Below are 25908 nucleotides of genomic sequence, written 5' to 3'. Positions count from 1 at the left end.
TCTCTCTCTCTCTCTCTCTCTCTCTCTCTCTTTCTCTTTCTCTCTTTCTCTCACGTTAACGACTCAATGATTCATCGAACGCTGTTTTACCGTCACACGTATACAACGAATTCATGTATGTATATGAAATCGCGAACACGAGCGACCAAAATTGAGAATAACGTGTGTGCATGTGAGTGAAAACGCGCTCATCTCGTGCAGTATGTTCGATATTAGAACACTGTCAAAAGAATACGTATAACCAACGAGCACTTTGTACGATTTACGTTCAAAGTATTTGTAAAAATGCAAGCTTTTTTGTCGAGGATATCGGAACGTAATATACATCAACGGCACATTCGAGAGAGCGTTCGATGTATGTGGTGAGTGTGTGTGCGAGTGAAGATGAGTGTGTGAGAGGTAGTGAACTGTCAGGGAAATGAGTTGTTTCTCTTTCTTCTTTGTGAAATTGCCGTGGCGATGAAACATGAAAATAAAGTGTACTCTTCTCAAAAATAATCAAACATAAGAGTAATCGGTTTTATTTGAATAATCAACGGTCTTTATAAGTTAAACAAATCTATCGAAAGCGAGAAAAAAACACAAAAAATGAATCGATAGAAGCGGTAGTTGGTGAATAATAACAAAAATGTTTTGTGCTGTGCACAAAAGATATACAAGTTTGAAGTTTCAATAGAAAGTGAAAAAGAACCAAACACAAAGAAGAAGAAATATCGAAAAATAGAAAAACACTAAAATAACAATATTCCAGTGTGTGTGTCTGTGTGTACAGCAGAACCAACAACAACTGTACAAGAAAAAACTACATGATTGCCGTTGATGCTGCCACCGCCGACATCGGAAAGCGAATGCAAGATTATTTTATCTGATATAGCAAAAGTGCGATGCATAAAGATTTTGTTATTTTTCATTAGAAACAAATCCAATTGTTTAATAATTCGCGATTATTTACAATTTCATTGGGCTCCTTTCAAATTGATGAGAATATCAAACTAAAAGTCATAAAAATGAGCATAATTTTGGATGAACAAATATATACACCGAAGTCAACTGTAATCTGCGTATACCCAATGCACGAAGTAGGTTACATATATTTTTTTGTTTTGCTCAACCCATTCAATTTTTGCGCTGCATCTCTGATTGTAAAGTATTTTTTTCTCTCGTAACTTTCAGTTTTATTTCAATCAACATGCAATATTCGAGAAATTTGGTAAACTTCGGTTTGTTGGTATTGAAAAACGTAATGACGTTCGAATTGGACTGATTGAATTTGAAGACGATTCGGTTGCGGATGAGCTAATATCCAAAGGTTATATGGAAATTGAAGACAATAAATGTGAAGTAAAATCATACGAAGAATTCAAACGCAAATCAAAACTAGTTTCGGATACAGTTTTACAACTCGATTGTGCGATAGGCGCGTTGTTACATCCGCCAAAACAAGATTCATGCAAACATATTTTAAATGTGCTGAATGACGATTGCTTACGAGAAATTTTCACAAAATTACATTTGTCGACATTAATGTCAGTGGCAAATGTTTGTATACGCTTCGATCGTGTTGCTAAAGAAGCATTTTCAAGCAAATACAAATCAAAAAAGATCCGTATCGGCGATTTAACGTGGGACCGTAAGCCAACAAAATCACAGGTCACCAATTTTTTCAGCAAATTCGGTTCATCAATTTCATCGGTATCGCTAGTGCACAGAAGTCCTAGCCGTTATTCAGTGAATATAAATGAAGACACGCATCTTGATTTGAGAATTATAAGCAAATATTGCAATGGGCTGAAAGAATTGGAATTTTCTGCTTATCACACACCTGAATCAACATTGAAAGAAATTTTTTTGAAATTGAAAACATTATTTGAAAGATTGAGAACACTACGTGTATACTTCATTAAGAGTAGATCGTTTTTTGAGATAATATCCGCTTGTTCGAACCTTGAAGTTTTAGACGTGCATTTTGATCTCCATGTGGAATCTTTAATTCCATCAAACAGCACATTGCCTAAATTGGTTGAAGCTACTTTTAACTGCTATGCATGTAACAAGTTAGTTTGCGAAGCTATACATAAATTTCTTGAAGTAAACTCAAAATTGAAAGTACTACGAATTACAAGTGCTGATTTCGTCTCGAATTCGGGTTATTTAAGTGAATTGAAAGAATTCGATTTTGAAGTAAATCACCTTGAATATCAATCTATTGTGGCTACACTGAGTTCACCGAATATACAAATCGAGAATCTGAAAGTGAGCTTACATTCCGATTTTTACACGGAGTTGACTTACATTCCTACATTTGGAAATATTACAGAATTTCGTATGCGAAACCAGATTCCTACGTTTGATGAAATGTGGTATTTACTGGAACATATGCCAAACCTGGAGACATTTCATATGAAATATAATCTTCATACGAAGAACGAAACACTTATGACGATCAAATCAATTTTACAGCATGCATCACATTCATTGTCAAAATTGGTGTTCGAAGGATGGCATTTATTTATTAAATCAGATAAACGTCCACATCTTTCGTTTCCCATCGATGATGTGGAGTACTATGAAATTCTGAAATCGGTTGAAGATCGTACTAGTGGCATCAAACTTACAATTCAACTCTTTTTCCATAAACTTCTTCACGATGAATATGTGAAGAATACGCAAGCAATTTATATTTTGAACACAGTCCCCAAATTTTTAACCATTGAACAACGAGTTAGCGCGAAACAATTTTTTTATCCTATTTAACAAATTGTATTAGTATTAAAAAAATGCTTATTCAGACACGTGCATTCATCAAAGCATGTGCATTCATTATATCACGTAAATTACGTTAAATAAGTGTAACGACGAATAAGTGTGATGATATTCATGCAGTCTGTCCGTGAATCGACCAACAATAATATATGCATTTTGTTCTAAATTTAAAATGATGAGTTCTCGATTCTAAAATAGTACGTGACTTTTGCAAAAGTTATTTATGATCTTGATTCTTTGTTAGTTTATCAGTTTGTCAGTTGATCACGATTCCATTTACATTGTTCTTGAATTTCGCTTACTCAGTTTTATAGTTGCATTTCAGTTTCAATTATTGTCACGTTTGTTTCATATATATATAGAGCTTTTCAAATATGCTAAAATCAGTTCAGTTTCTGGAGCTAACATATGCACTTCAAGCATTTTTCAAAGGTGTCAACTGTGAACATTAAAATATGAAGTCTCTCTTCATTCTGAGTTTTATTCTCAGTTGCTCCGCAAGCAACTTCTTAATCTACGATTTGCCAGCCGACCATTTTGATGTGGCTTACGGTACGGATCGTCCAAGTAGTGAATTCGGTCACTTCCATGCGTATGTGGAAGTCCGAACTGAAAGAACCCAAAGAGATGATGAGTTTTGGGTAAAAACTCAACTAGGTAATTTGCGACCAGGACAAATCCGTCAGAATTTTATACAGCCACATGGAACATACTATTTTGATGAAAATGAAAATGGTAAGTTTGTATTGTTGTTTTACTGCACCAATCGAACCAAAATCCAAATGGTTCAACGAAATGAGTTACACGATTTCAGCAAATCGAGTCAAACACAAACTAAAAGAATTTCTCCTTTTGCAAATCATGTTGGCAAATTGATACACTGAAAAACGGACGGCAATCCGAATTTAATACAAAAATATTCTTTAAGTTTTAGTTACTTCTTTTAGTTTGTGTTTGACTCGATCTGCGGATGGTTCGAACAAAGTCGCACTGATGACCTGTAAACAGCGAAATCCTATCACTCATATTCGTTGAAAAATTTGGATTTTGGTTCGATTGAAGTGTGAATTCCTAGAATTGATTCGTGCATTTTGGTTTTGTCTATTGAATTTTGTTCTTTTTACGCATTGGAACTCCGTTTTTTGCATCAGAATGAGGAGTCTCATTGATTAATTAGTTTTTGTATTGTTAAATTTTTTTTTTTCATTCCACGGGAAGTGTAAACTTGCCTTATATTATAAAAACTCATTAATAAAAATTTCGTTAATGATAAAATAATTTCGATTCTATTCTATTTCTCAGCTCAAACTTCAGCCGCCTGGTATAAAGTTAACATGTGGTTACCCCATGGATGGAGGAACAACTACTGTCAAATTAACTTCCCTGAGATTGAGAGAAAAAGAGTCCCAGAGGGTCTTTTAACGGATGAAGATCCATATCAGTGAGATCAACGAACCATCGCTTTGCAAAATCCATTATTTAATTCAAAATTCAATAAAATCACATTGTTCTGTATTTTTTTTTTTCTTTGAATACCATTCTCAATGGCAATGCCCAATGCAGAAAATTATGCTAGGATTAGGTTATTCCGACGAAATGTCGCTCAATTGATGGATTCCATTTTGATTGTAATTTTATGCATTATGAAATTTACGAACAGTCAATTTCTGAATGGAAAATCTGGAATTCAGCAATTTTCAAAACAAAAATGAATAAATGGATTCGATGTTTCTTCTATTTGTGGTTTTTTTATTTTTCGTATATTCTTTTACGCCATGTTTACAACGTATCAATAACACAGTGCAACACAAAACCTCGGGCAACGGTGGGACCTATACTATAAGTTAGTACTTCCCCATGGTAGTCAAACCCTAGCTGGATTTGGAATACTCAGCCTATTTGGACTTTAAAATCGGATTCAAAGTTTCTGGCTCAGACTCATGTTTTTTTTTACTTTTTTTCAATTTTCGATCATATCAATTTTAGCCCATAGCTCGTAATGAGTTCATTATTTTTGCATACTGTCTTGGGCAAAGCTGTTGATCAGGCTATAATAAACAATTTTTCTCTACATGTCATGACAATATGACCGCATTTGGATGGCCTTTTTGGCGAAATTTTTTCCAAAAAAGTGGTATTTTTTCACCTTTTCTCGCATTGTTCTCAAATAACTCGGCAAATATTGCTTATTTTACATCAAAATGTTAAGCAAGAATATAGTCTTTGTCATTTTGAATAACTCAATGCCAATTGAGCAACGATTGCACTAAAGTGAATTATAGTTTTTTGTGTACTAAGCGAAAAATTCCAATCGCTTCACATGTTTTAAGGTGTTTAACATGCGTTCAACATCGACAAGTGTCGATACCTCAAATCGAACTTTTTTTATATGAAATCAAACCTCAAATCGAACTATTTTCACCAATTCGGACTTAAAATCGAACTATTTTCATCAATTCGAACCTAAAATCGAACTATTTTTATGAAAACGAACCTAAAATTGAACTATCTTCACGAAATTGAACCTAAAATCGAAATATTTTCATGAAAACGAGAAAACGAACCAAAAATCGAACTATTTTCATGAACGTGAGAGAAAGAGAGAAAAAGAGAGAGAGAGAGAGAGAGAGAGAGAGAGAGATGTAGTATACAATCGAGCGAACGAGTGAATGTGTGACTGAGTGGGTGAGCGTTTTTTGTATTTGCCATGTATTTTGTTGTTGGATTCGTTTCGTATGTTCATACAAACGAAGTAAAAAAACTACCGAGCTTTCAAAATGTAAACAAATGATCTTAAAACGCACCAATGTATTTTGTTGTTGGATAAATTTTTGAGTGTTTGATAGAGAGAATTGAACGAGAAAACAATTGAATGTGTGAGTGAATGAAATACGGTGTATGGTAGTGGAAGGCAGATTTCTAGGCAAATCGATGCGGCAGGCATGCGGTGCCGCAAGGGTGCCGCAAGGGTGCCGCAAAGTTTGGCCTAGAACCCGCCTTTTCCTACTACTGACTTGAATAGATTTTGGCTTTTAGTTGAGGTGGGTTTTGTTTGCCAGAATGTGAATGTGGAATGACAAAGAGAAAAGAGATCTATATCACTGAAAGTATTGCACCGCATGCCTATTTTTTCTGCTATACAGTTTTTCCTCTCTGATCGCTGGCACAACGAACAGACGAAATAAAAAAAAACACACACACACACAAAACGCACCATTTAATTCATTTGATTTATTTTCTTTCTTTTCTTTTCGCTCTGTATCTGACCATCCGTCTTATTATTCGCGACGTACAATGTCCAAATGCAAGACAAACCACATTATATTTGACTATTTCGATGTGAATCTAAAAGCAAAACAACTGAATAACACAATCGATTTTTATGTGTATTTGTGCAAAACGACGGGCACCGGCTTGAATATTTCACACAATTTTTTTTTGTCACTTATCCGAATCTTTAATTTATTATTATGAATTTCTTTTATGGGCACTATTTAACAGCGGTTCCTTTGGAAATGTTCATTTAGAAGCACCATAAATTATTTGCATTTTGATACGCTTTTAATAATGACAAGTTGATGCGATCACATTTAATCAAACACAGCAGCAAATGTTATTATTGTCAATAATCGTACATTGATATTAAAAATAAATGTGCTGAAATAGACGGGAATGAAGAAACACTGACACGGATCTGTCCACCAAAAATAAAATTTATCTAATATTTATCTAATATTTGCACAGGTTCTATTATTATTATTATTATTTTTTATAAAAAAAGCAGTTCAATCAATCATAAATATAAATATTAAGTAAGCGCAAATCACTTTGATTTCGAACCAAAAACACACAATGAACGACGAGAGAAAGAAGGAAATAAAAACACGATACTTATTGGACAAACAATGGTGTTATTTTGCACATACATTTTGCATAGAATTAAATTTAGTCCATAAAAAAAATGTTTGCAAATTTTGTTTTCTACGTTCTGCAATGACCTGCACGAAAGACGACGTTCACTCTGTCTAGTTCATACATTCACATGGGCAGATCGTGCCTTTTGTGTCGACATTTTGAAGCACTAGCACAATCGTCTGTATTTATATCAATTGATGGTTCAGTGTATATGAACGCAAAACAAGCTGATTTATACGCAAAATATAATAGCATTATGTGCATCATCGGTCTGTTTGATGATTACACGAAAGAGATGACGATACTTTTGTTCACTTCAGTTTTGTAGTTCGGTTTTATTTTTTTCTCTTATTGTCCGCTTAGGCAAACAAACGTCAAATCGTGGGATGGTCATTTTCGTGACAAAGTAACAGCGTGATTTTTGACATTTTGTCGGCAACTGCACAATAACAGAGAATAGCAACAGAGTGAGTGTGTGTATGTAAATGACTGTCATTTATTGAAAAATTGAAGAAAACGGCAATTTTCTGTAAACCGTACAAAAACCCACTGATAATACTTCAAATTCAAATTTGATTTGATTGTACAAAATAATCGGAAATATTTTTTGAATTCAACAAGTTTTTTTAGTGTTTTTTTTTCTCAAACCCCTTCACATTAATCATGGCAACAACTTTAAGCGAATTACGGTCGAAATGTCGTTTGTGTTTCACAAGAAAGGGAGAAAACGATGTAACAAATGGGCCAATCTTACAGCAAAAAATACATGAACTCTTTGGTATTGAGGTAAGAATTTCTTTTATTTTAAATATGAATTTTTTTATGCGATAATGTGTGTTCATTGACTAATATTGTGCCAATTTATTATAGATCAAAGACACGGACAGATATTCAAAAATGATTTGTTCAAACTGCACAAGCAAAACGCATTTATTTACTTTTCACAAAAAGCGGGTTGAATTAGGTCAAGACCTGTACACGGCACTGGTTGAAATGCACGAAAAGGTAATTACACTATTTTTAAAATAAGTTTCCTTGTGATTGATCATCAATCATTGATGTTTGTGTATATACATTGGTGTTTTTTGTCATTTAATCAAGGTATTCAAGTCAAAAATGAAGAATCTTCAAGATTTACAATCAAAATGTCGTTTGTGTTTTGTAGAAGTTGGCAAGAAGGACATTACAGCTTGCCCAAGTTTACTGAATGCAATACGTGAGCTACACGATATTGAAGTAAGGTTTAATTTATTTAAAATGTTTTTTTACGGGTTCCTACTTCTTTTGCATACGATTATTGATTCGATTGCGTTATTCTTTTACATCTATTACACCAATTTATTATAGATTAAAGAAGCAGACGTGTACACAAAAATGATTTGTGCAGATTGCGCAAAGAATACGAGCGAATTACAAGTTCATAAACAAGAGGTGGAATCCGGAAAGCTGTTGTTTTATATGGTAGAGGTAATTACACCCTTTTTTGTTCTTTTTTTCATCAGTTTTCAAATAATTTGCACAAAACGTATCTAATTCCCAAGAAACAAGTAAAAGCTATTGTTAAATCATTCGTAATAACATATCCGCCGTATTTCGCTTTACTGCAAATATTCACTGATAATTATTTATGATTTCCACATTTCATTTCATTTCTTTTTTAGATAGATGACATCCAAAATGATGCGTCACAGCCTGGTTCAAGTGGAGTTATATCAGCAACGGCTACAGCAAAAGAATATCAACTTAATCCTACACCACCGTTGAATGAAAAACCACCCACGCCTGGTAAATTTCTGGATTTGAGCGATTCCAGGTACAAATTCAAACGAAAAAGCCCTCCCCTCTATATGAAATGCTTAATCAAGAATCATAAAGCTAGGGGCCAAGGAAGAAAATACTAGCACATTGTAATTTATATAATGCGGTATCGTTTTGTACTCTCCCTCTCTCTCTGATAATTATTTTTCGTATTGGATTGTATTATATGAATTATGTATAAATACACAAAAAAGAGATCGGTAATAGATACACCATCTGATGGTGAAATTGTGAATTACCATCATTACTACCAATAAAATCAGTGATTTATTGGTATATTGAATTTAAGAGAACAGCAGTGGTTGTGTATTTGATCAATTATTCGACTTCGAACTGAGCTAGTAGTATTTTACTATTTAAATTACCAATATAAGACTTAAAATATAAGTATCAGTATGTTGTACAGATGATTAGGGCTATTGATCATAAAAAAATACGAGCTCGCAAAATGTTGCCAGTAAAGGTTGTAATTTGAAATTTTACCACCAGATGGCTGAACTGTTACAGATGTTATTTTGTGTGTAGATAAGATATCTAACATTAAGATTCTCATATTTCAGTGAAAACTAGGGGACGGACACCAATAGCCATTTTTTTTAATGGGTAGTCAAATTCCGGTCGATTCCAAAATTTCAAAAAATCGTTTATACCACTATAATGTACAAAAATTATCATCGCAGCAACGATATATTTTGGGCTAAAGAAGAAGGGCTAGAAGTACTTTACACAGACTTCAGTAAGGCATTTGACATTGTTGATCATTCGATTCTGATTTCAAAACTTCACAATTTCAATCTGCCACCAAACTTAATCGATTGGATCAAATCGTATTCGTCAAATCGTCGTCAATTTGTGAAATATGGGCAAATGAAATCAAGTGAGTTTGTTGCTAACTCAGGGGTGCCTCAAGGTAGTCACTTGGGCCCCACCCTATTTTTACTTCTCATCAACGATATTGTAAATTCCATTGCGGATGACGACATTTTTCTCTCTCTGTTTGCTGACGATTTGAAATTGGCAACTTCAATCACTGACACCAATGACACTATCAAACTTCAAGTGGCAATTGATAAATTAAAGAACTGGTGCGAAGCAAACAAACTTTACCTAAATCTCGACAAATGCTCTGTTATGTCGATATCGAAAAGGAGAGAGAGAATCATGTGCTCCTACTCATATGGCAGTCACAATTTTAAGAGAGTAAGCGCACAAAGAGGACTTGGGAGTAATTTTTGACAGCAAAATCAACTTCATCAATCACATCGATTCAATCGTGGCCAAAGCAACATCAGCGCTCGGATTCGTAAAGAGATTCTGCTACGATATTCCTGATGTTAATACTCTCAAGTCATTATACTGCGCCCTCGTACAATCAATCTTGGAGTATGGCAGTTTAGTATGGCTACCGTACCATGGCATTCACAAGAACAAAATTGAATCTTGCCTTCGTCAGTTCTCAATGTTTGCACTCGAGGAGTATCCAAACATCTCGAATCACTACAAAATATCATCGTACAGCGCTCGCCTGGGCAAACTAAACATGCAATCACTCCAAAGGCGCCGTATAAACGCATCAATTTTATTCATATTCGACTTGATGCAAAATAATGTTCACTGCCCATCACTGAAGACTGAAATGGCCCGCAATCAAAATGAACGTAACTTGAGAAGTGTCGAGTACTTCAAAATCAATGACAAATGTCAAATAGGGTCCACGAACTATTTTCAATGCAATCAAAGAGATCAACTTTCAAAAATCGACTTTTAGCCTTAAGCGATGATCACTTGTCATTGGTGTCCAATTATAACACTGTTTTCTTAAACGAGCAAATGTGATACATTGTGATTTATTTTTTTATATAGATATAGTATTTAAAATTATATTTATTTATTAGTTTCCGACTCATCGTATCCGCGTGCAATTTGAAAATATTAACTATTTATAAGCGTTTTTTGCTGTTTGACGGGATAACTTTTAGCTATTACAGTAAGACGTAGCTAATTGTTTATTCATTTATTTGTTATAAAGATGTAATTTTAACTTTTGGCCATGGGGGGCGTAGTGACCACTGCGAATTCGGCGGCCCCATTCGGTCTATTTACCTATATCGTGCAGCCTGGGATGGTGGCTGAGTGGTCATTCGTACTACTGACCCGGGCTGGTGGACCGTGTGGGTGACCGTTAGAATATTGTATGTGGTCGTAAGATTATTATTGAAAAGATGTGGTTTTTAACTGTGATCACATGTTCACCATAGTATATCACTGATTCATACCTTTTTCCCACCAACAAATGTATAAAAAATTGTAAAAACTCAGATGATTCAGCCAGTTTTGGCGGTGAATAAAGATTATAAATATTTATACACATTCCTTGAACTTACATCGCATCGATTTTAAAATTTATATATTAAATGATAATGATAAAAGACGATCAGTAAAAGAAACGGGTGTTGTGAGAATAATATTCGTTGATTAGATTTTATTGACGTACATTGAAAATTTAATCGGAAAGAACATATGAAACTAACAAGAAATACTTGCATTAAATCGGTTTCTCTTTTCATTTGTTGTAAATATAAATATACATTATATGAGAAAAGAAAATGAATTTTATCGAATGACAAAGAAATATATCATTAAAATCTATTTGAATGCAAACAAAATTGAATTGTTTTTAATATTTTGAGTTTTTATCCGTTATTGAGATAATTGATTTTTATTGAATCTGTGTACATGCCTGAACTGTTTGACTTGCTTAATTGCTGCTTAATTCTAAATTTATAACTTTTTTTTTAATTTTGAAACAAAAAAAAATTGTTTCTTTATATTTCAGATGATATTTGACGATGAAAAAAAAAATTCACAAAACTAACATTTAAATAACACACAAATCAATGACCAAGATAAAAACAAACAAAAAAAAAAATGAAAAGTCTGTGTCAAACAATTTTTGATAAATTGGAATTGAAACAAAATGTTAAACGAGATTTTAACTTGAGAAGGTAATTTCAATGCTACGCTAATTTTGTTTTACATTAAATTATTGATGAATATTCTTTTTTCATTAAATAGATGGTAAATATAATAATAGTAGGGATTAATATTAAGGATTTCTTTCCATAATAAGCTAATGACGTATATCAGTAATTTATAAGGTTCATTTTATTTATTTTTTGAATGTTGTTTTTTTCACTTCCTATAAATTGTGTACACACGAAGAAATTTCAATTATTATTGTGGATATAATAATAGCAAAAAAAAGTAATTTTGTGTCCTCTAATGATGGGTTTTTCAACGCCTTGGAGAAGATGATGTTAAACCTATTTGAAACATGAAATAAAAGAAAATTAAATTAAAAATGTGTGTATTCATGGGAAATTTAAAGCAAACTATGTTCAATTCAAATGGCATTCCGTTAAAAATGAACTTTTACTCTTTACTTGATACTTTACTTTGGTGTAAATGGTTTTTTGTGTGAAACAATTGCGAATAATAAAATAAATCAAGATCGATGTGAAAATAAAATGAATAATATCGATTTTCAAACAAATATCATTTCATCGGAAAGTCTACTTGAAATTTCCTGTATATTTTCCTTTTATGTTTTCTATGCAAATGTTTTTCATTTTGCAAAAGTGTGTAAAAAAAAAAAATTCAAATGAAAACGAACAAACAAATTATAGAATATTAAAAATAGTAATAGTCAGTTACAAATTGATAAATAGTTAAAGTAACGGTCATCTTCAATTTACTTGATATCATTTTCAATCTACCAACCTGGTCATAAAATCCCATTCCAATAAACATCCCAACTGGAGATCAATTCATTCCCCGAGTATTTCGCAGAAAAGAATTTTATGTATGAGCTCAAAATATATGTTTGATGTTAATGCTCATTAATAACTATGTCAATTCTTGCTTGTTTTAATAGGCTTTTGATTTTGGATTGTTCATGAAGAGAGAGAGAGAGAGAGTGAGAGAGATAGAATATATACAGAACGAAAAAAAAATATGAATTATTGCTCATGTAGAAAAATGGATTTTTTTTATTGATTTATTGGATGCAATTCACACGAGCACACACATAAACGAATAATGTGTATGCGATTAGGTTATTGAGCCCGAATGCAAACGTTTGCATGTGAAATGTTCAAGAGTTAAACAATTGATCAAACGATGTGCATTTAATTACCTGGTGTATATGTGGCTTGTTCAGATGTATTGAGCGATGTTTGCTCTGTAGCCATGCTGGCAAATGGATTGGTTGGATTTGGAGCGGGCATTGCAATTGGTATATTGGAATTGCTGGTACCTTGACCTGGTGCCGGTTGTGAAGTAACTGGTGCACCGCCATCCATGTCATTGAAGTCCTCCTGTAACATTGTCCAAAGATATAAAAATTTACATTAAAATAATACACCAAAATTGATTTTCATATGCAAAGTGATTGATTATTTGCCGATCTTACATCTAACCAAAAATATTATTGATAAAAAATAAAATTAACGATTCTACAAAAATAAATATGCATATTACTTGGAGTGGGTGGTGCATGCACATGCGGAATGATTATAAATCAAAATGAAAAGCATTCTTGTTGTCATTTAAATTAAAATGGTTAAAAATAGTTTCGCAAAATATGAGTGAATATGAACTTACACGTCCTGATGTTCCATCTGGATGATTTGCATCACGCTGGGTAAATAAAAGAACAGATTGAACCAAACAATAAAATTAAAACAAACAAAAAAACATTTAAAAATATTAAAACAAAGGAAACATATATCGAATTGAAACGTTTTTTTAAATTTAAATTTAAAAAAATAATATCAAATCAAAATTATTAGTGTGATTTTGTTTAGAACCAATATAACAAAAAATTGCATCGAGAAGAGAAAAAAACAGAAAAGTTTTTTGTGAGAAAAGAAAATGATTAATCAAAGTGGTTCATCAGACAAAAAAAAAAATATGTTAAAATGCTTTTGGTTAGTGAGTTAAATATATGGAACCGTTCAGATGGTCCATAATAATTGATTATTAAATGTTCTTGCATTTGTGAAACTGGCACACAATTCTTCTTCTATAAAAAATAAAATATTGGGGTTAATAGAGCCAAGCACAATGCGCGTCATGCAGTAAGCATATAAAATCGTCGCATTTTTTTTTTATAATTGAAAGTATTTTCATCGTGAAAAACCTTGAACATAATATATTCTGAGAGTACACACAGGCTGCTTGATGGCTCTCATGAAATTGCAAAATGCCAACATGTTCATTAAAACCAAGTCTAATTATATGTATTTTATGTGTATATAATATTTCAATATAGTACGAATGGATGATGTGTGGAATGAATCGTGTAACAAAAATGAAACAAACAAAAACAAATAGAAATCAATATAATGATGAATGGAGCTAGTGAATACATTACGGTACACAATATTTCAAATGTGAATTTCGTGCAAATCGATTGTCTTTTTTTTCGTTTGAAAATGACTGAATTTTGTGCGTGTGTGTGTATTGAATATTTGGATTAGCTCATCAGAAAAGCAATATGATATGTGATTTCTTAATATCAAGTGCAATGTTCATCTAATCGTTATAGAAATATCGTAACTGTTAAATAAATTGATTAAAATTTGGGGGGGGGACAAAAAAGATTTGTTACAATACTCACATGTAAATGCTGGTAGTCCTTAGAATCGTGATCATGTGCAGCTGGTTTGTATTTTCCAAAGCAGAAATTGCAACAACAGCAGCAGCAACAGCAACAATAACAGCCTGTTATGACACCGCAAATTATGACGCAGGCCTAAGAAAAATAATTGAAAAAAAAACAGTCAAAATAACACCACAAAGTGTCACATTCGAATGATTGAAAATAAATCATGTTGCTTGATCGCATTTATTGTTCGATGTGCAGTACAAACCTTACAAGCTGGCGATGTAACCACGAAGTATGCGTTTACATTCTCCTCACCAAATTGTTCAGCAATATAAAGTCCAAGCGATCCATAGTTATCGTAAATATTTCGTTTCGTTAAATCGCTCAAAATCGAATTGGCTCGATTCACTTCCTTGAACTAAAAATCAAATACCAACATAAGTGAATAAATAAAAATCGTTTCATTTAAAAAAAAATTAATACCTTATCAGCAGCATCTGGATTGTCTGGGTTCTTGTCTGGATGGTATTTAAGCGCTAACTTTCGGTACGTTTTCTTAATTTCATCGGGTGTGGCTGTTTTAGAAAGACCTAGTATTTCGTACAATGTATCTCCAGAAGTTCTGTATTAAAATGAAAAAAAAAGAACAATAACAAATGAGACTTAATAAATCAAAAACTGTCGTCTTTTTTTGCGCAACAACAACAAAAATCCAGTTGTCATTGTGAGAAACGGAACGAATGCATTTGGAAATTGAATATGCTCGTTTAATATGGATGTGTTTATCAGTCCAGAACATCAACTCTACGATGAAAGATGCATGTGAATGCATGCGACAGTATTATCTTCTAAGATTTCAAAGAGTTTGATTGCAAAACGCGATATGTTTGTTCGGCGTTTTGTGGTTTGATGCTCGCATATCATACACGTTGCGTGCGCGTGAGTCGTTAAGAATGGAAATACAAAATAATTGAGAAAAAGCGAATAATGTTACAAAATTTCAAATAAATGTGCCACATAAAGTTGATGTTAATTAAAATGTTTGGAATGATTCTTTATTTCAGAATATGTCACCGTATTTTCCCGAAATTATGTTCAATAGATTTTTTATTTCTCAGCGACTCAAAAATGGTGACAACACTTTAGTACTTGTTAAACATATCAATCCCAATGGTCTTGTGATATATTTGCGTGAATGTATGTGTGTGCGCGCGCTAAAAATCAACCGTCTGAAAAGAAGAGATTGGATTTTCTTGGCACGAAATACACTCATGATGTACCAAATTAACACCGCAACTTGAAATCAAAACCATTAAAATGGTCGATGATTCCGTAAATTTACACCAAAATCTCGCTGTATCGAAACTTAATCGCATTTTATTTCCATTTTTTAAAGAAACATTTAAGCAATACATGCTATAGACTATAGTCTACTTATATAGAAATCATCTGCAGTTAACAGATATACACGTATTCAATGCAGAAAATAAAATTTATAAAAAGCAAACATTAATTATAGCAATTTCTTCATTTACTACTTTCCATCGAATGTAATTGAATAACCCAATTTGATGGGTTTGGAAAAATTAGACTTTTCACTTGAATTGTGATGCATACCAAATGATATGGCATATGTTCTGCTGTACAAAAAGTGTTGAAATTGGATTCAATTGTAATTTGGTATCTATTGAAGCATTTTGAATTACTACGTATACAAAATATGATTGATTTTCAAATTGTCACACACCTCAACACCATTCATTGATTACAAATATTTGATCATTCATTGATTCTCTGTAAAAAAAATACTTTTCCTCGCCGATTTTGGTCTGATAAATTGGATTTTCATGAAACCAAAATGAGTCTATTGAACGATATTAGGAGTCAAAATGAGGCTGATCGCTTCGGCGCCAGTTCGAAGGTTAAATTCCACCTTTATAACCATTTAAAATATCATGTGGTGGTGAAAACATCTGCTTAAGAGCTGTCGTGCATACGAAACAAGAATGAGTGAGTTGCAATCAACTATTTTCACATTATCAGCAGTCTTTTTTTGTTGTTGTTTATTTTAAATAAATGAATCATTGCAAGCAATTGCAACTTCAGACAATACAATACGATAAAAATGTGAGAATGCCTGATAATGTCAAAACCGAAAAATAAATGAGTGTGAAAATCGATTTTTCCTGCACTTGTTCACTGTACTCGCACAACTATTTATGCTCGCATACTTATACAAGTGAAGTATGCTATCCATTTCAAATCCACAAATAATATTAAACAATTTTGAATGACTTACGATAATTTTCTCTTTTCCATTGTGGATTGTTTTTCTTCGTCTTTAGCTGATTGGTTGTCTTTGGATTATGGTTGCCCTTAAACGTACTTAATCACTAATTGACTATGTCACTGTGTCAAAATGTAATGATTCAATTTTCTATAAGAGTCGACACGATGCAATTATAAGGTGTGTGTGGAAGAAAATATATACTTGATATATATATACACAAGAAACAGTATCTATCGCATTAATAGCAATTCACTCAGTCTTAAATTCAAATAAATTGGATTCAGAATTTGGAAAAAATTTGCAATCACATGTACTTGATGATCGTTCTGTAAATGGTCAAAAACAAATGTCAGTAATGTTCTGAAATTCTTATAAAAATTCCTTTTGTTGTTTAATCGAAGCAATCGAACAGCAACAATAATCATACACTTACAGAAGAGAATAAAAAAACAATATTAATATATTTTTTTTCAAAAAAATATCCAAGAAAACACACGGAAGAATAGAAAATCTGTTATATACATATTCCACATATGCAGATATCTGTACACCCGTCAAAATTACACACAACTGATGATTGAATGCCACTTCAGAAATGAAAAGTTATTCGAACGTTTGTCGACAAAACAATTTTCGACTGCAATCAATGTATTTGAAGTACAATAGAGTTGACAACTGTATGCATTAAAATTTATATGTATTCCCGCAATAACACCAATTTCGTTGGTCGTTTCGTTTTCTTTTACGTGTGTGTTTTTTCTTCTTCTTCTTCTCCTTTTTATTCTTAAGAAATTTTACAAATTCGATGTGATAATGATTTTCTATCTTACACACTGAATAATCCAGTTGTATGTCAAATGAAATCGTCAACACACACTGAATTGAGCAGTCGAGAATTTAAAATAAAAAAAAAATGCTTTATCGATATTTGAAAAGAGAAATTCACTTTAATTGATATCCTTATGGGTGCTGTTCGGTTGCTCACTTACAATGGTATTTTGGTGCGATTTTAGCGCAAAATTGTACCTACGATGGAGAGCGAAAAAAAAGTGTGTGTTTTTTTGCTTCTTGTACAAGTACACGAATTCGTGCGCGCGTATGTATGTGAGAACGATTCTCAATCGATAAAGGAATAGTTTTGGCGTGAACGTCCCGTTTGCATTTGGATATTACATTCAAATGTGCTGCACGTGAAATGTCATATGAATGTTCGTGAACACTAACAAAACGCACATTCCCATTTAATTCAACAAACCGTTTGCATTCGCATTTACAATTCATTCAAAACTAATTCATTTCACATCAATATTGTAAATACTTCGGTCTTGTTTTATAGACGAATATTTTATTTTCCGTCATTTGAAGCTTGAATGTGTGCGTGCAATTTTAATTGGGCTTCATAGTTTCGAGCTGTACACGAAAGTGTATTTGAAAAACGGCTATGTAAAAAATGATGGCTGACATCGAGAACTGTCAAAGCGTGAATTCGTTGCTTTTGAATCATCCATGTAAACCGACTTCAATCACTTTCTTCAATGAAAATTTTTTGTGCGTTGCTTTTTATCTGAATTATATTAATTATATATCATATTCGTAAAAAAATGATATTTTCTGATTATTTGCAACGTATAATGGAAATTAAAATGGTAAATTATCACAGAAATTGTTGTATTGAACGTGTGAATGGGACTTAAGAAAGATGCCTCAATGTATGTAGCAAGTGCGTTTATGCGCCGCCATTATGCTTTTTTATACATTTTCTCTCCACTTTAGATTTGGAAACGATCGCATTCGAATCGTCTAGCATTTCTCTCAACATTCAATGTACGGTAATACAGTTGTCCGTGTTCGTCATTAGTTTTGGAGACGGCATTGACGCGAATGGAAAAAATTTCTATGTGAACAAAGATATTAAATAAAAGATATACATTGATTTTAACGTATTTGTTTAGATAAATTTTGTTCCGATTTTGTGATTTTGTTTGAAGCGAATGTGTTTTTGGTGTCGATATTCTCAATTTGAGTGAAAAAAAGCGAGAGATTTTTTTTATTAGTTGTTTGCAACGAAACACACAGTGTATATTGAAGCATCTGAATTGCACAAAAACATTTTCAAATCAACAAATTCAAAACAAACCAAGAGCAACAATTTGAAACGTATGACTGTGATACAATTTTAGTAAACGAAGAAAACAAAATATATATCCTGCATAAAATACGTTTTAATTCAAAGGGACCATTATAAACTTGAGAATAAAAGATTTTGTGCAAGTGCTTGATAATCACGACCAACCGATTCAACAGCCGAGAGACGTTTTTTTCCCTTCTATTCAACTTTAAACGAAAGAACAGCACCAGAGTGCAGGAAAGGAGAATCGAAAAATAACAACGAAACAGACAATGAGTTCACAAGTGGTTTTGTTTGCTTGCTCCAAATGCTTTTCAAGGCATCCTTTCGAAGAGCTGAGTTCTGGCCAGCAATTATGCAAGGTAAACAACATCAAATAATTGATTGATCAAATTATTACCATCGATCAACGCCCTCTTATACTACATGTGCAACAGTTCTTTTGTTTTTATTCTCAAATATTTATTGTAATTGAATTCATAGATCGGGAAAAAAAAGAAATGAGTTACACAGGTAGAAAAGAAAGCGTAGCGTAGCATTAACCCTGTTGTTGTTTTTGTGGTTGTCGTCGTCGTTGGTACGATGCGCTTGTTCGTTTTGTACGGTATTTAATCAAGGTCTAATTATTTTGTGAATTAAACTTTTGCGTTGTGCATATTCCATAGCGATTTCATTTGAATTTTCGTATAAATTTCGCCACAGAACCTACAACTTAATTTAAATATTACAAAAAACGCTATTTTTTTACCTAAGATTTGCAATGACGTCAAAAAATTATTGAGACGCTCGCCATATTGGTTATGACCGTCGCTTTCTATCTCAATTCTCTTTGTTTCATTTCTGTTTCTGGTAATTCCTCAAAATTTGCCTTCGAGGAACTTGGCGCTTGTATTTTTTTATTTACATTTATCTATTGCATTGTCTATTTCAAGTCCAAAAAATGATATAAAATGTCCCATTATCCAATCCGCATATATAATTTTAAAAAAAACCTAACTCAGTCAGCTTTCGGAATGAAGTAACGAATTATGATTGAGCCACGTAAGTCACATACTCAGCCATAAATAGCGTACATAAATTCAGGAAGTTTTTCGCATTGTTCTCTTCCCTCATTGCGCCGTTGATTTGTTTATTGTAACCGATCTGTCTATCTCTCATGTATCTCTCTCTCTCTCTCTCTCTCTCGAAGTGTGCCAATGAATTTTGTATTGAATATTTTGGCTGGCGGAACATTAGAATAGGCATTTATCCACTGTCTCATACTCTGGCACATGTCGTATTTTTAGCACTTTATGGCGGTCACATTGAAAATGCTTCATAACATTGACTCAGTTTTTATGTGCGATATGACTTGCAGTCGCACATGCTGCCATACGATTGCAATATAATTTATTTCGTATTGTTTTGAACTAGATTCTTACGTTTGCTGTTTACAGCACGATTACGTGACTTACATAGCGTTTTGTACATAACTTTTTTTTGAACTTGTCTGTTCAGACTTGTTAATTCATCGATTTTTTTCGCCACTTTTGTTAAATTTTATCACAACAAACAAATTTCAATAACAATAACGGGAACATAACATAAATGATAAATGATACATTCAAATGATCTAGATAAAGAGGATATGGATCACTTGTATGCGACAAGATTGACAAACATTTAAATCGAATTTAATGATGTATATATGAAAATGTTCTATTCTATTCCAGGAGTGTAGAGGTTCATTTCCAATAGTCAAATGTACATATTGCCGTTCCGAATTCCAACAAAGCAGGTAATTTAAACCCTTTCAAACGGATTATGAAAACGTATCGTTTTCGATCGTCAAATGATTACGTCCATCCAATGTTTGAACTGTGGTCAATCTTTACGAGACAATTTATCTTATCACACACACCTTAGTGCCAATAAATAATTGAATGACAAAAAAAAATCGAAAGCAGCACTCACACACAATTTAATTGATATTACAGCAAAGGCAGCACATCCGGAATTTGCAAAAAATGTGAATATAATGTTAAGCAGTATGGAAAACCGTCAGCATGTGAATACTGCAACATAATAGCCGCTTTTATTGGAACCAAGTGCCAAAGGTTCGTTAAGTACCAATTCATTATAATATGTTTTTTTCATCATTTGATTGCTAGATTTTTCTTTTTGTCAATTGTCAACATGTGCCAATGACACACAATTAACATTTTCATTTCAATAATTTGTTATACATTTTGTTCGTGAGATTGGACGAATGAAATAAGCGATTTTTAAAGAATAAAACAAAACAAAATTAATCACAATGAAGGGTTGAATTTAAATCAACTGGAATAATTGGAATAAAATATAAAAGAAGCCAAATCTTTTCTTTGTATAGAATCAATGAACAAAACAAAATGGAAAACGATACTGTGTTAGGCTATAAATATTTCGAATTAATCAATGTGAAAACGAGGAAATTAAAGCACTTATCATGTTCGTCATTTGAGCTTTGAATAATGGTTTGATGTTATTACTCATCTAACACAAATTGTTTCATTTATGCGCACCCATTGAACTGAAGTGACAGTATAGAAAGAGACACGGCTTGGCGTCTAGTTTTGTTCCAATTTTCTCTGATTACAAATCTATTAGCTCCTTTAATATTTTTTTTTATATATATACACAAAAGTATGGAGAAAAAAATCTTATTTCGTTCAACCATTTCCCAACAAATTTGTTTTTCCATTCCGTTTTGTATAAAAAAAGTAAAAAAAAAATTCCTTTCCTTTTTTAAACAAATCGAAAAAAAAGAAAAGTGTTTGTTATTTTTTTTTTTTGAACTCGTCCGTTTCTTATGACGCAAACCATTATTATACCGTTATCAATTAGGTGTACAAACTCAGAGTTAAAATATGGCCCAGCTGTTACGTGTGACCAATGTAAACAACGATGTGCTTTTGATAGACATGATGAAAATAAAAAGGTTCGTTTCCAACTTCGAGCACACGAATTTAAACGCAGGATAGAATATTTGACGAGCCGCTTGACACACACAAACACTCAGAGTGACTTATATACTAAATATTGTCCATTGTATGGAAAAAAAAACGAAAGTGTTATTGCACTCGAAAATAAATTCGACGCGCCATCGAGATGCATCATGTTAAGCAACAACCAACGGAACTCTGCAACCGTTCCAGAGATAATGTTATTTGTCAACAACACACACAAATGCACAGTGATTGATTCAATTGACTGAGAATCAAAGCTTCAAACAATTGTCATTAATTGCAATTTGTGATCATTTCGAATGATATAGGAATATATGTACGTGCAGAACCGAAACTGAGAAATTAGATAAGAATTTACCATAATTATGTGACAATTGTTTATTGTAAAAAAGAGTTGCTCTTTTGTTTATGTTGCACAACATTTTCATTCACTAAATTTTATTGTTAAACATAAAAAGTTCTCCTTAAGCAAATGATCTCATTTATGTATGTCATGTTATTGTTAAAGTGCTATATATATATATATTAGGGTGGGTCAATTTTTTTGCATCGAAGGCTCATCGCGATTTTGTTTCCATGGGTCATAACAAGCATTTTTGCCCAAGGAACCATATGTCTAAAATAAATTTCGAGTCTGCCAATTTTTCTAGATAGATTTTTTCCAAAATATTTAAAAATCGACTTAGATATTACATTAAAAATGCAAAAAAACATTATTTTTTCTCTAGCCAAATGGGGTTTTTGGGGTCGAAGAATGGTCGTTTTTTACTTTTGTTTCCAATTTTTTTTCGGTGATGTCGATTTTCTCATCGGATCAAAAAATTATGTTCTACAAAGTTGTTCAGAATGATGAGAGAAATTTTTTGGGTCATAATCCCTTAACCCCTGATTTTTTTGACCTGAAACCCAAAAATTCGGCTCCAGCATGCCAAAAAACCTTTACAAAAAGTAAGATCCCCTCATTTGGGGCCAAATACTATGAGACTATTTTGTGAAAATTGGCTCGAAGGGCATCTTGAAAAAACACTTTCTAAAGGTTTTTTGGCATGCTGAAGCAGAATTTTTGAGTTTCAGGTTAAAAAAATCAGGGGTTAAGGGGTTATGATCCCTGACCCCCTAGGGGGTGGGGGGAGTTGAAGGGCAACTGACCCAAAAAATTTCTCTCATCATTCTGAACAACTTTGTAGAACATAATTTTTTGATCCGATGAAAAAATCGACATCACCAAAAAAAAAATGGAAAAAAAAGAAGAAAACGACCATTTTTGCCAGTTTTTGTATGGAAATCGTATCAAAACGTTATTATATGGCAAAATAAATATCAGAAATGGATTCCTCGACCCCAAAAATCCCCGCATACACATTTGGCTAGAGAAAAAATATTTTTTTTTTTTTGCATTTCATGCAATATCTAAGTCGATTTTTAAATATTTTGGAAGAAATCTATCTAGAAAATTTGGCAGACTCAAAATTCATTTTAGACATATGGTTCCTTGGGCAAAATGCTTGTTATGACCCATAGAACCAGAATCGCGAAGAGCACTTGAAGATTTTTTCGGCCCCCTACAAATTGACCCACCCTAATATATATTGTTATATATCGAACGAAATTATTGTAAAGAAAATTATGTGTAGAATAACCGATTTATAAAATAACGACTTGGTTGCGTGATTTTCACCTGCACAAAACTCAGTAATGTATTCATAGTATGTGGTGACGTGCAATTCAGCAAAGAAATTCAATGTAATGCTTAAGAATATTTCATACGCAATTTGATTCCTTCTACAGACACACACACATACAAAAAAATCCTATAGTGACGGCACTCTTTGTAATCCATATATTTTAATGAATAGGTCAGGAAATTTTCACTTTTTCCATATGCAATTTTATTGTAAACAAATGATAGTCGCAATGCTTATTACGTATTATGAACTCAGACAAGATGTTCAATAAATTATTTATCTGCATAATCGAACTAATGCGATCTATAAACTCAAAAATCCATCAAAATTGCACCAATTAATATCAAAGAATTAATTGATTTTAATTCAAACAAGAATGTCATGTCATGTTTCAGAATTATACCAATCCTTAGTAGTTTAATATAGACTATTGTCTATGGACGAAATATGATAGCTGAAAAAATGTGTCGTAGATTTTAATATAATGAGTACGTACCAAATGTGATTCATTCAAGCATATTACAAAAAGAACAAAATGCGCATATTTATAACCAAAAAAAGCCGAAACTCAGATAAAAGTTTGATATTTATTTGAATCATAAACAGTAAGTTAGTTAAAAGTCTGTGATTGATTCAATCAAAGAATCGAAAATACATCCATTTATTCGTAATCGTTTGTTTATAAAGATAATATGAGCAACGAGTAAACTGAGTATGTTGATTTTGTAATTAACGAATTCGGTCGACTCTCGCATTTCAAATTGTTTTTGATTATGCACTTGCTGTTGTTGGACAGCAAGAAATTAAGTAGACAGTATGCGAAGTTTGCGTGTTCTTTGTGCTGATAGCATAAGAATTTATTTAATAAGTAAAAATTCGACAGTGTCTTAAACAAACAAAATCAATGTTTATTTAAATTTTAAAAAATAATCTGTCAAGATCAGACAAAATGAAATTCATTTAATGTTCGTATGTGTGTTCACAGTTTTCCTTCTTCATTCCGCTTAAGTTCAATTTCTTGTTGTTTTAAAGCAACTGAATGAAAATGAATCAAGACAAAACAAAATCCAAAACATGATTTTCAAATATCGTCGATATTCTGCCGAAATTTTATTTGTTTATTTTAATGATAGTATCCTATGAATTAAATTGATTTTGAATATGGAAATTCTTATCATATTTCTCAGTTTTAACTGCTACTCAGTGTATAGTGTTGCAAATAACGTACAATGGGCAATACAACATTTATTCAAGCGTGACGAGAAAAAAAATGACAAACACTTTTCTTTAGACTTTTTGTAGATTTCCTTTTTTATGTGTGTACAATAAGTTTTAGCTGTATTTTTTTACTAATTTAATATTTTTCTTTTCTTTTTTATTATTAGATTGATGGAAAATTATTGTGCTGGCTTTGTACATTATCATTTAAACGTGCCCTAGCCAAGGCTCGTCAAGTCGAAACGGACAATCGATTAACCAAAAAGCGTCCAAGTACGGACAAGCAACCGGTACCGCAACAGAATCAACAACAGCAACAAATCAAAGAGAATCATAAAAAGATACAGCGAAGTGATTCATCAAAGCAGGTACTGCCGGAAATACCGGAGAAAATTCCACGAAACAGTGGCGTATCAATCGATCCAAATAGTTCTGATCATGTTGTGGCAATGACACAATTAAAAGAACAAATTGCAAGCTTACAAAAGCGTTTGGCACAAAAAGATCGGGATCTATTGGCCAAAGATAAATTGATGACCGAATTGAAAAGTAAAAATTTCACCAGCGAAAATGAGATGCGCAACAAAATGAAAGAAACGGAAAAATTTTATGAAGCCAAAATTGATGTGCTCAATAAAAAAGTGTCCAGTTTACTGAAGGAAGTAGCTCAATTATCAAAAAACACGAAAAAAGGTCCATCCGTTAAGATTGGAATCATCAGTGATACAGCCAGCACAGTGAAAGAAATTCGAACGGAAAACAGTGGCAGCGGTTCGGCATCTGGTGGATCGGGCACCGATAGTCCAACAACAAACTAGGAACAAAACTGTATTCACTTCCTTATTGTCTCCGTTCACTTTCACATTTTAATTTTCTTCAATAGTTTATAATAATAATAGTATATGTAAGGGATAAAAAAAACTCAGAAAAATCTAAATTTATACTGAACATGAAAATATACAAAAGAAAAAAAAATCCGAAAAATGATATTTTCAAAAAATTAATGTCAAAATTAACTACCGAGTTAAAGCGAAAAAAAAGTAATGACGCAATTACGTGTTGAAACATACGAGATAACCAAAATGCATTCTTGGCTATTTCACAACCAAACACATACTTTGACGAAATTTCGGAATTGAAAAGAATTTGTGTTCTAAATGTATTTGTTTCTCCCTTTTTTTTTAATTTTCATAAATGTAAGTGAAAATCAATAACATTGGCAAGTGGCTGTCATTTCAATATCTCAGATAAAATATTACCATGAATAGTATTTTTTAAACTATTAAATCTTTTGATAATACATTCTAAATGAACGAACAAACGTTATCATCTGTGGAAACTTCTAAAGCATTACCTATTATTTCATTCGTATGTCTGTCTGTCTCTCTCTCTGTCTATTTCAATTGTTCTGTTTTCGGATTTATTTAATCTGTGTC

The 25908-nt window shown here is 32.5% G+C and overlaps 5 protein-coding genes across 19 annotated transcripts in view; 3 read left to right on the top strand and 2 right to left on the bottom strand.

Moving 5' to 3' along the window:
* The window catches only part of LOC116352248 (E3 ubiquitin-protein ligase NRDP1), a 17361-nt gene extending 10423 nt beyond the window's left edge, over window positions 1-6938 (bottom strand). The window contains exon 1 of one of the 3 annotated variants that reach the window (XM_031784680.1): window positions 6690-6938. The gene's annotated coding sequence lies outside the window, so the exon portion shown is untranslated. Of the gene's footprint in view, window positions 1-5977; window positions 6385-6689 lie in introns of those variants that run through there. The other 2 variants (XM_031784685.1, XM_031784682.1) reach the window with 2 other exon arrangements.
* On the top strand, window positions 283-4500 carry LOC116352247. Of its 2 annotated transcripts, XM_031784679.1 has the most exons (4): window positions 283-850; window positions 915-1079; window positions 1174-3498; window positions 4066-4500. In XM_031784679.1, exons 2-3 carry the CDS (start codon window positions 1008-1010, stop codon window positions 2752-2754), a joined length of 1653 nt encoding a protein of 550 aa, XP_031640539.1. In that variant the 5' UTR covers window positions 283-850; window positions 915-1007; the 3' UTR covers window positions 2755-3498; window positions 4066-4500. The 2 variants fall into 2 exon arrangements, with proteins under 2 accessions (XP_031640539.1, XP_031640538.1); XM_031784678.1 differs by having other exon boundaries at window positions 283-1079.
* On the top strand, window positions 6830-11029 carry LOC116352249. Of its 5 annotated transcripts, none has more exons than XM_031784688.1 (6): window positions 6830-7145; window positions 7300-7464; window positions 7549-7683; window positions 7780-7914; window positions 8026-8145; window positions 8340-11029. In XM_031784688.1, exons 2-6 carry the CDS (start codon window positions 7342-7344, stop codon window positions 8577-8579), a joined length of 753 nt encoding a protein of 250 aa, XP_031640548.1. In that variant the 5' UTR covers window positions 6830-7145; window positions 7300-7341; the 3' UTR covers window positions 8580-11029. The 5 variants fall into 5 exon arrangements, with proteins under 5 accessions (XP_031640548.1, XP_031640547.1, XP_031640549.1 ...); XM_031784687.1 differs by having other exon boundaries at window positions 6830-7155; XM_031784689.1 differs by lacking the exon at window positions 6830-7145 and having other exon boundaries at window positions 7163-7464; window positions 8340-8463; window positions 9057-11025.
* A 606-nt stretch (window positions 11030-11635) lies between these two features.
* On the bottom strand, window positions 11636-17718 carry LOC116352251 (dnaJ homolog subfamily C member 5 homolog). 7 transcript variants are annotated; one of them, XR_004202276.1, is made up of 8 exons: window positions 16464-16780; window positions 14648-14786; window positions 14430-14582; window positions 14177-14311; window positions 13159-13194; window positions 12692-12872; window positions 12277-12431; window positions 11636-11819 (listed from the first exon to the last, which is right to left on the bottom strand). XR_004202276.1 is itself a non-coding variant. In XM_031784693.1 (8 exons), exons 2-8 carry the CDS (start codon window positions 16481-16483, stop codon window positions 11791-11793), a joined length of 693 nt encoding a protein of 230 aa, XP_031640553.1. In that variant the 5' UTR covers window positions 16484-16780; window positions 17444-17718; the 3' UTR covers window positions 11636-11790. The 7 variants fall into 7 exon arrangements, 6 of the variants coding, with proteins under 6 accessions (XP_031640553.1, XP_031640554.1, XP_031640552.1 ...); XM_031784693.1 differs by lacking the exon at window positions 12277-12431 and adding an exon at window positions 17444-17718; XM_031784694.1 differs by lacking the exon at window positions 12277-12431 and adding an exon at window positions 17485-17718.
* A 520-nt stretch (window positions 17719-18238) lies between these two features.
* LOC116352608 (protein FAM76A) lies at window positions 18239-25902 on the top strand. 2 transcript variants are annotated; one of them, XM_031785332.1, is made up of 6 exons: window positions 18239-18611; window positions 18688-18944; window positions 20295-20359; window positions 20559-20678; window positions 21448-21541; window positions 24640-25902. In XM_031785332.1, exons 2-6 carry the CDS (start codon window positions 18855-18857, stop codon window positions 25288-25290), a joined length of 1020 nt encoding a protein of 339 aa, XP_031641192.1. In that variant the 5' UTR covers window positions 18239-18611; window positions 18688-18854; the 3' UTR covers window positions 25291-25902. The 2 variants fall into 2 exon arrangements, with proteins under 2 accessions (XP_031641192.1, XP_031641191.1); XM_031785331.1 differs by having other exon boundaries at window positions 18239-18944.
* Window positions 25903-25908: the final 6 nt, after the last annotated feature.

This window comes from Contarinia nasturtii, unplaced genomic scaffold (genome assembly GCF_009176525.2).
Source record: "Contarinia nasturtii isolate CC-2019 unplaced genomic scaffold, AAFC_CNas_1.1 Cnas_scaffold_187, whole genome shotgun sequence".
NCBI lineage: Eukaryota > Metazoa > Arthropoda > Insecta > Diptera > Cecidomyiidae > Contarinia > Contarinia nasturtii.
The sequence above is the reverse complement of the archived record's forward strand: the minus strand, read 5'-3'. Positions and strand labels throughout refer to the sequence as shown.